Raw genomic sequence first — 18,028 nt, 5'->3', positions numbered from 1 at the left:
AACAAGCCTCTGCTCTGTCCCACTTCACTTGAGGAACCCAAATAAATCTGGGCTGCATGGTGACCGCTTTCATTCGATGAAGCTGTATGAAGCAGCACAAGTGCGCACAAATACAACAGCAGTACCATGGAGGACTAAAGGGGGACGTGTTCTGATGGCTCCAGAGCCTCAGCTTGGTGCACGCTGATTAACAGGATCCATGCTGAATGCAACATCCTCGCAGGTCCTGCTAATTATCTGATCAGCTGTTACTGTCAGGATGAACAAAAAACATGCTCATCCTGTGTTTCAAATGGATTTAAAGTGGGTACGTGTATAGGTGTGAAGAAAGCTCAAAACGTTTTATATAGAGTGATGAAGACTACATAGAGGACCAGTAAGCACGGTATGCCATGACAATGGCTGCAGGGTTATCTGAGACTAGGAGGGAAAAAATGTCCAAAAAGTACAGAATATAAATCCAGATCCTCAACTTTGCAGCAAAAACATAGCTTTAATTTCCAATAACTGTATCAAAAACAAGTGGGTTTTCATGACACCTTACTCTAGTTTCAATCGCTGTGCATCTGTCCTTTAAAGGTTAAATAAAATCAGATATGTCTGGGCCCAGAAAACACAAGATATGCAAAATCCCCTCTGCTTCTTTAAATTCAAACATGTATCTCGCGATACCGACTTCAGTCAGTCTATGTACAATAAATAGAAAAAGCTACTCTGTAATAATGTGATATGATATTCAACCTTATTGGAAAGCTGACTGAAAGTGGGAACCTCATGCATCACTGATGGTACACAGATAAACTCGTTAAAAACCAAGAATAAGAAGAAAAAGATGCAGTCAAAAAAGTGTTGAGACAGGAAAAACAAACCTCTCAGGTCGCCATACAATGATCCACAAGCAAAACGCTGGTTTCAGATCATTGTCTCAATAAACGTTTTTGACCAACACCCCGCCCTGCCATGGGAAAGAGAATAAAATACAATTTTACTATACTGCACTGTAACGTACTGTACCTGATTTCAAGTATGTCAGGTGTGGAAACCACTGAGTTCACTTATAAATGTAACAAACAAACAAACAAAAGAAACCTTCATGATGCGGATCTTGTTAGACATTTTTCACAAGTGTGTTTACTTCGGGAACCGTGTACACAGTCATAGTTATTGCATTGTTTTTGCATATCTTGTGGGTTGCAGGAGTACACCCACTTTAAGCATCGTACTGCAACACAACACTTCATAGTTCATGCTGACCCACAAAGCACAGAAAAGCAGCAGCGCTGCTCCACGGCACACAGGGGGCGTCTGTGAGTCTCACTAACCCATCAGAGATTTGATTTACACACAGTGAGCCTGGTGTGGATCTTTTACAATGCAGGAAATTTCTTTGTTTTTGTCTATGAACACTATCCTAGAAAACAGAGGATAACTATATGACAATTAAAAAAATGATTTTAAGAATTAAAGTCTTTTTCTGTTGTTGGAAACTTTGCTTTTGTTCAAGAATCGAGTCATTCATGATTTTTGATCTAATCCAGAGATTAACATTCAACTGGAGCTACATTATGGGGTAAAATGCAGCAGCTTGGACACAAAAACTACATTTCAAATGTCTGTTATATTAATCTTTAGAAACTCAGTCTTTTTTATTGACCAAAAACAATCACAGTTCATTGATAAGAGCAGGGTCCTTTTGTCTTTCAACACTGATTGGTAATAGAAAGTAGATTAGGAAGACAAAAACTCATACTTTTGCTTTTCAACATTTTAAAATGCCTCAAAGAAATACTAAAAATGTCTTTGAAAATGTCAAACATCCTAATTTGGTGACTTTTACTTTTAAAGGGTCATAATAGGAATTTCACCTCAAAACAAGTTCTGCCACATAAACCAAACATCAATATTTAGATTGCATAAAAATGACAGAAGTCTGGCACAGGATGCAGTGTATGGCAGTGTGTTTATGCATACTCATTCCTGCCACTAATCTGCTCCGGTTTACACGTGTCAACTAAAAAAAACAGAGAGACATGAATTGGGAAAGATGCTCTAATGATCGAAATGATTTTTCTTGAAAGGAAAAAAAGAGAGTTTAAATGCCTAAAAAATACATATTTTTAAACATTTCTCCTGATTGAAGCTGATGTTTCACACAGCAACCGATCTTTATTTTTCCAAACTACCTATCATTTTTAGAGGGCATTAAGGCTTTTAACAATTTTACATTATTTTCAAAAAGATAAAGAACATCACTACGGCTAAGAGAGGGATTCAAAAAAATATTCTGTCCTTTGTGATGTTTTTGCAAACACACCTGACTGTCAATTAATTTAAGGTGAATCAAATTATGACTGAATAGCAAAAACATATAATAAAAACGATGATAAATCTGAGCCAGACATCTACAGCTTATTCAAGCTGCAGAAAAAAAAGTCTTTTTGGATACTTTTTCACTGGATATTTTGCAGTTTAGGCAAAAAAACATGATATTTTCTACAATAATTTTACTCCTACCAGATTTACAAATAAATGAAATGACACAGAGAGTTATTCTCTTTCTAATGGTACTCCTAAATTAAATTGTTTATTTTAATCTAATAGACAAATGTGTGTAATTCAGATGTCTTACAGTACCCCTACACAAGCCCTAATAATTTTTTTTGGGTGGTTACCTTCCATTAAAAAAGTATAATATATGATATGGGTGTTACAGCTGAGCAAATTAGGACATAAAGCCCCAGTGCTTTGACAAAAGGGTTGTTATGGCAGTATGAAGTTTGGTGCTTCTGTCATTCAGAGCAACCATCCATCAGAAAAAGCAGCAATTGCCAAAAGGCCTCTAACCTTATGACCTCCCTAAAGACCTTACGCCAAACGTCTAAATGGGACAGTAAAGAAAAAGTTACCCGATGGCTAGTGTTCAAAGACAGAGCGACTCTCACTCTGCAGCTTGGCTGAAAAGTAAAAGTGGAAGCATGCCTGTCCATGGTAACCCTGTGTTATGGAGGCCCATTAATACGCACAAAGACAGCTCCGCTCCCACGCACCCTACACAACGACGTACTTTTTTAAAAATGCTACCTTAAATGACTGTCTAGGCTTAAAATCGGCTTTTTAGAATACACAAACACGCACACATTCTCACATTTTTTTTCTCTTCTGGGAAAAATAAATAAATAAATAGATACAATCTGTAAAAGGTGCATACTGATAGAGAGGAGACCCCTCTCTCCTATAGTTACACATCTCCCACACTCGTGCACACTAACATCCTGTACTAAAATGCAGACATACACCCGCACACAGAAATATAGTTTATAGACTTGCACGCAGACACTACGCCCTGCTTCTGTACTTTAAACCTCTTAAATTCTCCTAAAAAATAAACCAAGCAAAAATACATTTATAAGACCAGCACCCCAATTTTGCAAACGACTCAAAGATAAATTAAAACACTGATGTTCATGAGTATTAAAAAAGAAAAAATCATGGCTAATCAGTTTTGCACATAATAAAAAGGTTAAATACATAGTGGGCTTGGTCTGCACATGGAGTGTGTGGCAGCAAATCCAGAAGGATTCCTAACTGAGAGGAAGAGGCAGGTCTTGGAGCAGGAAGTACGGTTGATTGATGGCAGATCCAGTATAGACCCCCCCCACTTGCCTGGAGTGTTTTTATAAACAGTCACTTCCCTCCTTTTCTTCCACCCCGCCATCTAAGTCCTGCTTGACAAAGACACGCCTCCCAAAGCGCAGAGAAAGAAAAAAACTACAGAAATGGTAAAATAGGCAAAGATGATAGAAAAAGTATCGAGGAAAGGTAGTGAGGGGTGATGAGGTATCAGGCAGAGAAGGGGGCTCACTGTTTCCAATTATCCACCAAAATGCTCCTCTCATTTCCCGTTTGGGGCAGCAAGAAGGTGGGACCAAACGGGGGAATGCGGTGGAGGGTTTGAGGCCAGATTAAAGTACCGTGACAGACGAGGTGAATTTCTCTCTTGCTTGCAAAAAGAAGAGCTGGCACACATCCAGTAGAGCGGAGTATCTTTCTCTTCTTGTGGCCCCTTCTAGCAGCCCTGTGGGACCATCCCTCAAATACTTTCCCCCCCGGTGACTGGGGCGATGCACACCTTAATCCCATTTTTGGGTTGGCAGGGTTGTGCTCCAAGGTTCTGTAGCTTTGGAAGAGGAGGAGAAATGAGACTTCAAACAGGGGTTTCCCAGCCCCTGTTGTACTCAATACAGCGCTTTGTTATTGGCTAAACAAAGAATGAGGAGGTGACCTTTGACCCAGAGCGGGCGTGGTCAGATTGTGATCCTTGATTGATCCCTCAACACGCAGGTCTGCTGTCCCCTAGCTGGCGTCAAGGCGGCCAGACAAACAACAGTGACACACCACCACAGTAAGCATAGGACATGAACACATTAACATACTGGGTCATTTTCAGAAAATCCATAAAAGGATTTCCTGCCGTCTTTGTCTTCTCTTTCTTTCATTTTGTCCTGTTTTTTCTCTTTTTTGCTTCTCCCTACTTTTTCTGCTTTTCATACTTTGAGGACATGATAAAACTGTGAGGCACTTCAGAGCCACACTCAGACACGTGTGGAGAACACACACAAACACACACAGATAGAGAAAGTCACACTCACACTCCCATACGCTCAGATAATATATAGTCTCATATAATTTACTACAAATATTCACATACATACTAGCTCAGAAACCAACAAGTCATGTGTTCAAGGTTGCATCACTGGTCGCCTTTGTCCAGAGCGACAATGTGTGAGTGCGCAGGGACAAACACAACCAGCTGCAGCACTGCTGCCGAACAGCACTGGCGCCGTCGCTCTCTGATGATGTCAGAGGGGCCATTTGCCCAATGAACTCTCTCAACCCCTACAAACTCGTTACACATTCCATATCCTCGTCCTCCAAAAGCCCACTGTCCCTCTGTCGCGCTCCTGCAATGACAGCAGAATTTCTATGGTGCTTTTCCCTCCGCGTCACCTCTTCCTCCTCCTCTTCTTGGCCTCTTTCCGTGGCTAGCAACTCCTGCCGCTCCTCTATAGAGGACGGCCCATGTATGGAGATTCTGTTTCCTGCAGCTTCTGCCCCATCTTCGCTAGAGGTCAAGCCAGCCACTCGGTCCCTTTGTGTTGATGCTGCTGTTGTGTGGAAGGGATGAAGGCTGCCGTTTGGACTGTGCTGAGAGGTGGAAGAGGTGCTGGGTGAGGGGTTTGAGGCATTCTTGCCATTGAGAATGTTGTTGGCAGCCTGTTCCATTTCCTCTATTGTCATGTCGCAGGCATCAGCCAACTCGACTTTGGTTGCCTCAATGAACGAAGGATCCTGGGCGAAATGGCCCAAACCTTCTGATATCAGGACCTTAACAGTCAGAAGAAAAATGAACATGAAACAGTGAAAATAGTTTTCTCTAGAAACTACACACTTGCAGTAACGACTAAGACTCACCGCTTCTACCAGACTGCCCGCGCTCCCATGAGACAGCGAAGTGGAGTCCTTCCCCAAAAGTGAGGGTACGGTGAGCGACACTGGCCGTGGAGCTCTTTGACTGGACGCTGACACGCTGGGGCTGGGGCTGGGTACCCGGCTGTTCCCGTTACTGTCGCTGTACCTGAGAGCAAAGTATTTCACAATAACACCAAACTGTCTTCATTTAAACCACTATTTAAAGGTACTCATACTCACCAGGGCCCACAGCTGACAGAAGGCAAGCTGGTATTGAGCTTTTCATGAGAGTTGGAGCCCTCTAGCCTCAAAGAGGGAACTCCCTGATAGGAGGCATCACTGCAGTGGGCTTAAAAGCAAACACGACATTACAAACAGATCAACACTATGATACTTATTAGGATAATTTTGTCTTTTTTCTTTCAACTTATCTGAAAAGCAACTTTTTTGCGGAGAATTGGATTTACCTGCAGGACTGGCTGGAGGCGTTGAGCACAGCCGGCTAAACAGGTTGGGTGAGTGACTCCTTCTCAGCTGAGGACTCAACCCGGCCACTGCTAGAGCCTAAATGAGAAGAAAACGTTAAAAAGTTGTTGTTAAAGTAAATGTAAAAACATGTTCACATGCATTCGAATGTGCATTCAAGCTGCTACTTCCAGTAAAAAGTCTGGATAAACGCGTATATTTGTAGGTTTTATTTGTAGGGCTCCTGCGTTCAAACTCTTGTGATCAAGCTTAGCTACGCACATTTTGAAGACAAAACATGGGGCCACTGAACACACATTGAAAGTTAAACATGGTTGAACTTTGACCAATCAGGGACTCGGATTTGGTAATGATGTATGGATGATGTCCCCTTTAATTAACACAAGCCCCAGCTGTTTGAAAATTGATCATGGAGGAGAAATTAATAATAGCGGTTTATATGACAGCAAGTCTTTCATAAATCCGAATAGAAAATTTGTGAGGTTTGCACAGCTTCGATATTTCACACCAAGCCTCTCCCAACTGTAGGTGTTGGACCAGCGCTAGTAAACAGTAGAAAAAGAAATAGAAGAAGAAGAAGCCCCTCCCTGCTTGTCCAGAACAACATGGGCGTGTGTTCCCCCCGTTTGAACGTAGCACAAGAGTTCAAGAGGTTAAATTGTAGTTTCAATACAATGTGAATTTTTTTTTTTCTTTACTACCTGGTGATGTACAAGATGTAAAGGTGCAGACGTCTTCTGAGAGACTTCTGGCCTTGGTTGTCTCCGGAGACACTCCAGGTGGAAGGACGATCTCCGTCCTGACACGCAGAACAAAAGTGTAAACAACTAGAGAACTAAACAAGAAAGGAACGACTGTTGACGTGTGTCTTCTCACCCAGAGAGGTTGGACAGAGGAAGACTCTTCGTGGAGACTGCCACCCTCCACTTCCTCTTCTTCCTTCTACTTCTTCTGCTTCCTCCATGGGAGTTAGCTGCCTGCATGTGTCATCATGATACACCAACCTTAAAAAGTGCACACAAATCCACAAAACAAATTCAAACAAACCTTGCAAGGGTTTAAAACTTTGAGATGAAAACAAAACTGTGTTGTTGTTCTTTTTTTTTTGTTAAATTTATTTTCAGCAGTACATGTCAGACGAAAGCGAGTGATCATCTTCGTGGTACTCTCTGTCGTCACCATAGCTCTCATCATACGTCTCCTCTGTTGACCCCTCCCCTCTCCGGATGATTGGCAGATGACTGTCACTGGAGTCGGAGCTACAAACAAACACGCATACAACCAGACAAGCAAGCAGACAAACAAAAAAAAACACACAATTATCACAAAAAAACAAACCACAGATGGCAGTACGATTAGACAAACAGATGCAGACACAGATAAAAAGCAGCTGATTAGCTATACAACGTCAGCAAGGAGCTGAGGAGGAAGAGACAGAAATCCACAGAGATTTAACCAAAGCATGTATGAACCAGAAAGAGGAGCTGAAGCAAAGGTCTTAGGAGAAGCAGTTGGAGGCTTGCAGCTGTTTTGTTGAAGCAAAATGGTGAATAGTATTTTAGGCAACATTTGGAACATGAGAAATGACGCAAGACTGAAGTTAAGACATCTTTAAAACCGAAAAAAGACACAAAAAAGGCAAACTTTTTGAACGAGGCTTTCTATAACCCAGTGGCTTCACGGTAACTTTAACTTTATTAAAAACTCTTGCCAGAATGTATGTATTTTTAGCAGGAAAAATTGTCTTAACGTTGGTAAAGACTAAATAAACAAATACCAGAGAATCCAGGGCTATTAGATTGGTTGATCTGGTTTATCAAACCTATTTTAAAAATCAAAATCTGCCATTCTGCATCTCAAAGATGTCTTTTTATCAGTTACATCAATTTCATATTCCACACAAGCTTCAAGGAACCGTTCTGACATTTGAATTTCGGTCTTTAGTTCTTCACCAGGCTGTTTAATCCATTCAAACACGTTTCTTAAATAATCCTTTATTTATAAATTATTATACTATTTTTTAAAGTTTTTTTTTTTAAGGAGAATCATCAAATATAGAACTAATATTGCATGTGATCCAGTAATCGCAAACTGTAAAAACAGCGTGGTAAGGAAAAGAAAAACAAAATGTCTAAATGCCATTTTGTCCCTTTTTTTTATCAGCGATATAGAGCTTTACAGCAAATTCTGGGTTAGAGCAGATCTTCAATCTATTTCAGTTCCACGAATCTGAGTTTACTCAAATCGAAAACATCAGAAAGCTGATACTTTCTCATACGGCTTAAAAACACCTAATTTCATTTGTGGTCTGCAGCTTCACAGCACAAAAAACATGTACACAACATAATTAAACAACATGGAAACATTTGTATTTTACCATTCGTTCAAAAACTCATAGTTGTTCAAAACAAATGAGCTAGTTAATAAAAAAATCTGTATTTAAAGTAGATTAGTTCATGAAATTTTGAAAAAATTTGAGTCGTGGAATTCAAACTGTCAGTTGAGACAAATATAAAGCAATAACTCAAAAGCACATAAGTAGCTTTTACAAAAATATAGACTGATCTCATTGTATTGTAACATTTTGAACTAATGAATAACTTTATTTTTTTAATGGTCTAAAAACAAGATGAGTATCAGCTTTCAGATGTTTGCATAGATGAAGAAAAAGGAGCTAAAACAGAGTCTAACCCAGACCTGCCACAGTGTGCAATAATAGAGCAGCAACACAAGGTAGATAGGAGAGGTTTGGCCATGTGACACCAAACAGTCTATCTGCAGCTTAGCTGGCTAATCTTTAAAGTAGCAGCACTTTTACTATAGCAACTAAAGCATTTTGTGCATAGCAACAAATGCCACTGTTGTGCCATGACAGCTATGCTCTTTTCCATACTGCATCATCATTTTATGCGCACTCAAAACAGACAAACATTCATTCTCTTTCTCTGTCCCCTGGCAACATACCGCATGAGGGTGTCATAAAACATCCTGCATGCCAACAGAAATAGAAGACAAGGAGAAAAAGCAGGTAAATAAAGAGGCGGTGAAAGAAATAGTTTGTTGACTGTGAAAACTTTTCTTTACAGTCAGGGATAGAGAAAAAAGTTATTGTAAAAGGTTTTATATGAAGGAAAATCTTTACGTGGTCTACGGAGACTTGCGCTCACCTTTTTGGAGGGAAGCACCATGCGGACCTTGGCAGCAGGATGGGTGTCAGTGGCTGCCCAGTGTGTCCATCTACAGTGCTTATAGAAGGGCTCGGAAATCGACTGACACCCTGGTTGGCCACGCCAGTCACGCTGGTGTTGTTGGCGTTGTTGATGTTGGCGTTGGAGCCTGATGATGAGTAGGAGGAAGGGGTAAAGGTGGTTGAGTCCATAAGTTTCTCGTGGGATGGGCTTTCGCCTTCGCAAGGGGAGCCTTTCTGGCTGATATGCAAAGGACGCTGGGTGGTAAAGGACTGTGGGAAGGAGCTGCGGCCATCGCTTTGGTTGTAGTAGTTGACATGGTTGCCAAACAAGCCACCAGAACGCTGTGTGAGTAAAGAAAAACAGATGAATAAAGAAAAAAACAAAAGCATAAATGCAACATTAACATTTACTGCTTGCAGCAATCCAGCCTTATATCAGCCATGATGACAATGGAACGCAAGAGTTTAGCCATTTAACAGATGAATACCTGCAATGTGCTATGAATAAACATCAGAATTTATATATATAAACATAAAACAATTTGAAAATACAAAAAAAATATTAAAGACCCACTCTGATCCTTTTTTGATCTATTGTAAAAGCGTTTCCAGTTGTTTTTTCATTATAATAATGCAATTTTTAGCCAAAAACGGTAAAAATCTGTGTCCTTCTTGTTCTCTAGGACATATTTTCTGCAGAGCAGCAGTAGTTCATTAGAAATTCACCTCTGATTTGTGGGCGGAACAGTTGGCGCAGAGCAACCCTGTCCCCCCTCCCTTCCCCGTTGCTAAGAGTTTTCTTCTTACATGATCTCCTGCTATCTTACAGCCCCCCCACACCCCCAACCCAACATTACCGTTGCACCGAACATGGCGAGCAATTTTAGAGCTATCCAGTAGTTTAGTTTTGAGCCAGAAGCCAGATTGGATCAAGAAAAAAAAGATGTACATGGATCTATTCGCTTTTAAGTGGGTGCGGTGCATGAGAATGGAGCAAGCCAGGGAGCTTGTGGCCCCATAGGGATATTTTCCATGTCACAAATAAGCTATTTTCAAATGCCATGCTCTTTAGTCACAATGATTTGAAAAAGAAATACACAGAAATGCAATTTTAAGCTTAATTTTTTTTCAAATATATGTCTTATATCATCAAAGAAATGCCACAAGAACATGCTAAAAACACCCAAAATATTCATTAGAGCAGGTCTTTAAATTATGGTATTTATATTTTTTATTGTATTTGTCTTACATGTTAGAATGAAATAAAATAAAACAGAAATTGCTAAAAAGAAATTTACATTGAAACAACGCATTAAAGAAGGCAAAGGAAAGTTGCAGAGGAACTAAAGGTGTTAATACTTACAGTGACAGTGGTCTGTTATTTGCCAAAATGTATATAGAAAATTTTTTTAGACTCATTTTGCGCGTTTTTTTCCCCCTTAGAAAACTTTCATTAAACTGCAGCATCAGTGTTCAGCGTTAATGTGCAGCAAAGCCTTGTGGTCAAACATGCAGCTTTTGCAAGATGTCCTCTCCGGGCTCTGACCACATGCAAGCATGGTAATGCATGTGGTGAAGCTTCAAGCTGGCGCTGATCATGTCTGGGTCTCTCTCTGTGAGAGTGCGTGAGGGTGTATGCATCCAACCTTTACCCTGAAGATATCATCCTCAGATGCTGCTGACACAGGTTCCTTCATCCCTTTATCCATTTCCTCCTCCACATTCAGGTCTCCCGAGATGGCCCTTCTAATCTCTGGACCAATGTCATGCAATGTCCGCAGGCCTGCCTGCATGCACAAAAACACACCACCAGAAGTTCCTTTCTTTTTCTTGTTCATTTCTTATAGAAAAAATGTCAACTTGTAATTTTATTAAACACTACCTTTGTTTTCTTATTGTCTTGATAACTTAAATAGCATAATTAAACATGTAAAATACAATGTAAATGCAATTCTGCATGTACCTGCAGAGAGAGTGCAGTTTTGGGGGGCACCTTGCCCACCAGCCCCTGTTCTTTCCTCTTCTTAAACTTGCGGAAATACTCTTGGATGAGGAAAGTAGCATAGAACTTCCCGACTGTAACCTCATCATCTGGAAGCAACACAGTGACCATTATTCACTTAGTGGACGGGTATTTTTAGAAGTTCTGTAAAAGATGTACTATTTTTCAAGTAAGATTTTGACCAGCCTTAACTGTCTTGAAAAATACACCTACCACCAGCAGGGGGCACTACTTGATCCAGGAGTTTCATGCTTGTTCTTTTCCAGATCTTTTTTACAATTGCCCTCAGTTCCTCATTAGCTTGCTCCAAGTTTCCTGCATATACAAAACAAAACATATATATTGTAGTCTTGCATGTCATGAGTTTGCGTGTCATCTTTGATCTATTTTAAAAAGCGTTCCCAGTGGGTTTTAAAAAATATATATTTATGCCACTTTTAGCCCAAAGCAAAAAACCTGTGTTGTTTGTTAGGACATAGTTTCAGCAGAGCAGCAGGGGTTTATTAGAAATTTGCCTCATAGTTGAGGGTGGAACTGTTAGTGTGGAGTAAGCCCACCCCTTAATTTACTTTGGTCCTCCATCATGGGAAAAATGCCACAAAAACATGGTAAAAACACCAAACACATGATTATCATTGGAGTGGGTCTTTAAAGAGCAGTTAGGTGGAAGTTACTTCAGTTCTGTTTGTCGTATTACGTGCATCTTACCGTCAGTTTTGATTCTGAGGGCAGTTCTGACCAATGCGAACAGTGTGGCATTGAACATCACCGTTCCATCGCTGTTCAGAGGCATGTTCATTGACACCAGACGCTACATAATGAAATAAACCAAAAGGAAAACATAAGATAACACACATGGCCAAAAACTAACCCTCTCTTATTGAGCATTTGATGCCAGCTTTGGTGTCAACTTCTTAATTCTAGTAAAAAAAAACATTCTGAAACCCTTTTACATTTATTTTTGTGTATTTTCTTTTATAATTGTGTCAGCTTTACCTTGCAAGCCACCCTGTGTGGGCAGAGCTTTCCAAATCCCAGAGGAGGCTGAATTCTCCGCAGCAAAGTGACTACATCAAGATGTTTTATTCGACCCCTTTAGAATTAAAGAAAATAAAAGACATTACATTAAAAAATTCAGCAACGGTTTGACAGACAAAAGCAACACTATCATTCTGAAAGTGTCTAATGCTTTCTCTCCTTAAACTCACTTAGCTTCTGGGTCATATTCAGCCCAGATTCTTTTGAATTCATCAAGATGGTGCGGTCCCAAGATCGACCAATCCCGTGTCAGGTAGTCAAAGTTGTCCATAATTACAGCCACAAATAGATTGATGATCTGCAGAGAAGCAGGAATCAGTAAGTGAGTTTGGAACTGTTATCTGGAAAAGGGAATCTTCCTTGTTCAGCCGTCTGTCTCACCAAAAAGGCACAAAGCATGTAGAAGCTGACGAAGTAAATGATGGCAAACTGGCTGCCACATTCCTCACTGGCGGTGCTGTTTTCATTGGTTGACCCTTTCTCACAGGGTCGGTTGGGTGAACACGCCAGCATGATCTCCTGCCATGCCTCGCCTGTCGCACATCTGATAAGCAGCAAAGATTATCCAACAATACAAAGAGAAGAACACAAGAAAAAATGCAAAATTAGTTGATAATTAATTCTTCATAATGCAGTTACACCATGTTAAAAATGTGATAATCAATTTTAAGACTGTGCTTAATAAGGTGCTTTTTTCCCCTGAACTCCCATGTCAACATATTTGCATCTTAAACTAACATTATTGAGAGCAAAAACTTACCAATGGTGTCATAATTGAAACTATCTAAATCTAATAAAAAATTAAACAACACTTTTTGTTGTTGTTGTGGATTTCATCAGTTTCAAAAATATCCTAATAACAAAATAAAAAAATTGAATTTTCTGTCAATTCTTTGATGTAGTGGGATTTACAGGGTTAAAGACGCCTTTATTTAGCCTTCTGCTCCCATTACCTGCTGGTGACATTACAGCAACTGATGAGGGAAGAACAAGCGAGATGGCAAAAATCCTCACCTGAAGAGCAGCAGCACTGCTTGAGGGAATGTCTGGAAGTTGTTGTTCCTGTTGATTTGTGAGAGATCCCGCAACGCTATTTTACCAAACATCTGCACAGGAAGGAAGGGGGGGAGGCATATAGCAAACAATATTGATCTTATCATTGCTAAAAAGAGGTCAGTCGAAAAAAGAGCCCAGCTGAAAATCAAATGAAAGTGTTAGAGGAAACAATACATATTTGGTTAAGAACAAGGAGAGTCCTACAGTTGGAAAGAACATCGATAGGAGAAGGAGGTGTGGAGAAAAGAACAACGACAGGACCGAACAGGAACGCTGGATGACAAGACTCCAGGATGACAAAGAAGGAATGAAGGTTTACTACTGGAAGTAGAAAACAACAAACCACAGAGAAGGAGCCATTTCTGCTAACTAAGTAAGAGCTTACCTGCATGCCAATGACAGCGTATATGAAGAAGAGCATCACTATAAGCAGAGCTACGTAGGGCAGGGCCTGAAGAGAAGAGAGAAGAATCAGTTGTCTGCAGTACTTGTTTGCATCAAGCCTGGATCCATTCACTTTCAGTCTACTTTTAAGTTCTTTGGGGATAAAAACAATTGATAATATATTTGCCATATATTTTTGCAATTGTTTGGGTGTTTTAACCATAAACGCCACTACTTTAATTACCCAGTCTAAACCAAAGTGAAAGGGACTGGATCTGAAATTACGGGAAGCACACAACCAAAAAATGTCTGTAAAATTCAATAAAATGCTCTTGGGGTCCACATTAAAATTTCTGCAAATAAAAACCAAGCCATTTGGGAAAAGGTGAACTTTTGGAAAAATTAGAGACAACACCAGACATATTAAAAATGCTAGAGTCAGATTGTCCTCCTGCAGACTTTTTCTGTAGGGTGTTGCAGGTACAACCATAAACATTATATTTTTTGATGCTCAACAAAGGTTTTTTTTTTTTGGTGGAGTGCTCTTTCAAACTTATCTATGGCTTAGCTTGTTTACGGGGAATGATGATCTCTTGAGGTTAAAAGAAGGTGGATATGATAGAATTGCAGTGTAAGAAATGGGAAGGTAGAGAGGTAAGAGCAGAAAAAGATAAAAGTGCACCACTATTTTTCCCAACTTAAATTCTCTGCAAAATATCTTCTAAAAATACTGAACTATTGAACGCAACACCCTTCTTTGGGTCCTCCTTTCTCCAATCCCTTATTTTCTGCAAAAAGAAAGATGAGGCCAACTCTAATTGACGACAGAGTCAACCAGGTTAGAGTGTCCCAAAGATCATAACATAATGGATCTATAGTAATAAGAATAAAAGGCTGAAGGTGCCATGGACAAAATATTAATAATAGCTGTGTTCAAAGTTTGAATAATAACATCTCCCAAAAATAACATTATCTCTAAAAATGGGATCATTTTGGAGTTGAAACTCCACTTGATAAGGGACACCGTTGGTTCTGGTAAAGCCCAACCTCCCCCATTTTAAGCATGTAGTGTCCGTTTCTCCCCTCACTTGGAAAGATTTGATGAAGGTCCACAGCAGGGTCCGAATCCCTTCCCCGCGAGAAAGCAGCTTCACCAGCCTCATCACGCGGAACAGTCGGAAGAAGGTGATGGAGATCCTGGCGTTCTCTTCTGAGTTCTGCAGTCCCTTTTGGTGGGGTTTGGTGTTTTTTTAGAAACAAAAAACACACAGGACGCATGGGAACACATGCAAATAGAAAAGGTAGGGAAGCGTACACACACCATCACACACAGACACAGCCACACACAGATATAGATGATTGCCATAAAAATATGCACATGTACACAGACATGTGCAAAAACACAAGTCATTTGTATGCATATTTTTATTCAAATATGCATAACAGACACACACAGACACACACACATACACACTAGTTACCAAATGAAAATCAGCGTCCAACAAAATCCCATCAAAATCAACTGACAAAGAGATCTGGAGAGAATCGGGCAATCATGCTTTTTTTTGTTCTTTTTTTCTTCAGACTTCATGGAAAAATCACCTGGCAGCATAGAAATCGAGAAATCCTCCCTAAACTTTCTGAGAAAACACGCTTTAGCTTTTATTTCATTTGATTATATGTTTTTGCTGAAACGACGACACTGGTAATAATTTAACATAATTCTATTTAAGGTATGTGAGTCTCACCCTCTCTGCTAAAACTTTTTTTTCAAGAAATAAGCTATAAAAACTTGAAAAGGGGACCAGTCATACTCTGACTTGACAGGATTCCGTTGCGAACACAAACACAGGACGCAGGAAGTTCCAACACAAAGACCTCTCCTTTATTCTCAACAGAACACTGGAAGCAAGGCTAGATACTCACGGCACTCGATATGGCGACAAGTACAGGGAACGCACAGATTATAAACCGGTGGAAGGATAAGATGAATAAGTAAAAGTGCACCCATTAGGATGACAGGAGACCCAGGTGGGAGAAAAAAAGAGACTGAAAAGCAAAACCCCTGAGATGAGAGAAACTGGAAACAGAAGGTAACAAAAAAAAAACTGGAAACATAACTACAACCTCGACTACCAATACCCCACAGTACTCCCTCCTCAAGGGGCACCTCTGGGTGCACCGCCAGGCTTGCCCCGGTGGCAGCGGTGAAACTCACGAATGAGGGTTGGGTCCATGATCCTGGAAGCTAGCACCTAGACCTTTCCTCAGGGCCATAACCCTCCCAGTCCACAAGGTATTGAAGATCCCTGCCCTGCCGTCTGGCATCCAGGAGGCGTCGAATGGTGTAGGCTGAATGATCATCTATGATGCGGGTGGGAGGAGGCGGAACAGAAGCAGGTTGCAGACTGGGGCCAACATGGGGCTTGGTCCAGGAAACATGGAAAACAGGGTGGATGCGAAGGGACTCGGGGAGACAGTGCTTGACTGTGACAGGGTTAACAACCTTGACCACCTCGAATGGGCAGATGTACCTTGGTGACAACTTCTTGGATTAGGTAGGGAGATTGATGTTTGGAGTGGACAGCATGACGGACTGACCAGGTGCATATATTGGTGCCGGGGTGCGATGATGATCAGCCAGCCACTTATTTGCTGCGGATGAACCTAGTATAGCAGCCTGGGCCTCCCTCCAGATGTCTCTGCAGCTGCGATAGAGGTGCTGGACTAAAAGTACTGCTACCTCTTTCTCCAGGGCGGGGAACAACGGAGGCTGATAGCTCAGAGAACACTCGAAGGGAGAAAAACAAGACGCGGAAGAGGTCAGAGAATTGTGGGCGTACTCAATCCAGGTTAGCAGGGAATTCCAGGAGGACTGGTGGCGGGAGGAGACATATCAGAGGGCAGCCTACAGATCTTCATTAGTCTGCTTCGCCTGGTCATTAGATTAGGAGTGAAAACCCGAGGAGAGGCTGGCTGCAGTCCCAAAGATTGCTCAGAGTGCCTTCCACACTTACGAAAAGAATCGAGGCTCCCCGACCTGAGACAATGTCCACAAGGATGCTGTGCAGCCTGAATACATGGGTGAAGATCAATTTGGCGCTCTCTGCAGCAGAGGGCAGTTTGGTTAATGCCACAAATTGGGCACCCTTTGAGAAGCAATCTACAACAATCATGACTACTGTCTTACCAGAAGAGAGGGGTAGCCCGGTTACAAAGAAATGTGTGACCACGGACGGGTCGGAATAGACATGGGGTCCAGCATGTGGTTTGTGACTGACCTTGTTTTGGGAACAGACGATGCAACTGGAAACAAAGCACTGTGTGTCTCGGGGCATGCTGAAACCCAAGAATTGGCGATGCAGGAAAGACACTGTCCTCCGCACACCCGAGTGACAGGGGAGTCGTAAAGACTGAAGGATCTGCCTCCCCCCCCCCGGATCAGGCTCCTGAGAATGCACTGCTCTGATGTTCCTCTCTAGCTTCCAGGAGAGCGCACCCAGGACACAGGAGGGGGGAATAATGTTCTTGGGATGTTGGTCTACCTCCACAAACTCCTGTTGCCAGGACAGCGCATCTGGCTTGGCATTCTTGGAGTGGGTGAAAAGCCGCTTTAAGCGGTAAAAAAACGAGTTAGCTGCCTCGGTCTAGTGGAAAGGAGAGGAGGTAGAGGTCAGACCAAGGGGCGCAACCACCAAGCTGAAGTTATGGATGAAGGGACGAAGGAAATTAGCAAAACTCAAGAAATGCTGGAGCTGTTTACGGTGAGTGGGGATGGACCAATTATCCACTGCACTTACCTTGGCCAGATCTGGCCTCAGCTCCCCGCCTGCAATCACAAAGCTCAGGAAAGAAACAGAGGGGGAGTGAAACTGGCACTTCTCTGCCTTTACATACAGTCTATTCTCTAGCAACCGCTGGAGAACCAGATGAACATGCTCCCTATCTTCATTGAGGCTAATAGGCTAATACAAAACAATGGAGAAAGTCCCGTCACACATCAATAATCAAAGCCTGGAACACCACTGGGACGTTAGAGAGGCCAAACCGCATAACCAGGTACTCAAAATGTCCGAGTGGCTTTCTTAAGGCAGTCTTTCACTCGTCCCCAGACCAGGTGATAGGCACTACGCAAGTCCAGCTTGGTGAACATCCGCACCCTCCTGTAGAACCTCAAAAGCAAAAGAGTCCAAGAGAGGGAGTGAGGACCTGTTCTTGACCGTGATCTTGTTAAGCCTGCGGTAATCTCTGCACGGTTGAAGAGAACTGTCCTTTTTACCCACAAAAAAGAACCCCACACCCAAAGGTGAAGAGGAGGGTCCAATTATGCCCGAGCTCAGGGACTGAGAGATGTACTCTTCCACAGCCTCCCTCTCTGGTCAAGGCAGGTTATAAAACCTGCT

General features: G+C 41.6%; 1 protein-coding gene across 31 annotated transcripts in view; it reads right to left on the bottom strand.

Annotated features, from left to right (window-relative positions):
* Positions 1-1,503: 1,503 nt before the first annotated feature.
* Positions 1,504-18,028, bottom strand: part of cacna1c (calcium channel, voltage-dependent, L type, alpha 1C subunit) — a 192,246-nt gene continuing 175,721 nt past the window's right edge. For 17 of the 31 annotated variants that reach the window (XM_078942241.1, XM_078942255.1, XM_020714255.3 and 14 more), the window contains 19 exons: positions 14,714-14,851; positions 13,627-13,692; positions 13,200-13,291; positions 12,567-12,729; positions 12,356-12,483; positions 12,144-12,240; positions 11,856-11,958; positions 11,361-11,462; positions 11,109-11,236; positions 10,792-10,932; positions 9,123-9,487; positions 8,920-8,943; positions 7,086-7,214; positions 6,832-6,959; positions 6,657-6,754; positions 5,937-6,033; positions 5,710-5,818; positions 5,473-5,635; positions 1,504-5,385 (listed from right to left, as the gene is read on the bottom strand). In XM_078942241.1, coding sequence (XP_078798367.1) covers positions 4,897-5,385; positions 5,473-5,635; positions 5,710-5,818; positions 5,937-6,033; positions 6,657-6,754; positions 6,832-6,959; positions 7,086-7,214; positions 8,920-8,943; positions 9,123-9,487; positions 10,792-10,932; positions 11,109-11,236; positions 11,361-11,462; positions 11,856-11,958; positions 12,144-12,240; positions 12,356-12,483; positions 12,567-12,729; positions 13,200-13,291; positions 13,627-13,692; positions 14,714-14,851 — 2,760 coding nt within the window. In that variant the 3' untranslated portion in view covers positions 1,504-4,896. The remainder of the gene's footprint in view (positions 5,386-5,472; positions 5,636-5,709; positions 5,819-5,936; positions 6,034-6,656; positions 6,755-6,831; positions 6,960-7,085; positions 7,215-8,919; positions 8,944-9,122; positions 9,488-10,791; positions 10,933-11,108; positions 11,237-11,360; positions 11,463-11,855; positions 11,959-12,143; positions 12,241-12,355; positions 12,484-12,566; positions 12,730-13,199; positions 13,292-13,626; positions 13,693-14,713; positions 14,852-18,028) is intronic. The other 14 variants (XM_078942247.1, XM_078942257.1, XM_078942266.1 and 11 more) reach the window with 6 other exon arrangements.

Source organism: Oryzias latipes, chromosome 23 (assembly GCF_053564925.1).
Source record: "Oryzias latipes strain Hd-rR chromosome 23, Olatipes_Hd-rR_3.1".
NCBI classification, from domain to species: domain Eukaryota; kingdom Metazoa; phylum Chordata; class Actinopteri; order Beloniformes; family Adrianichthyidae; genus Oryzias; species Oryzias latipes.
This window is presented reverse-complemented; position numbering and strand designations above follow the sequence as displayed.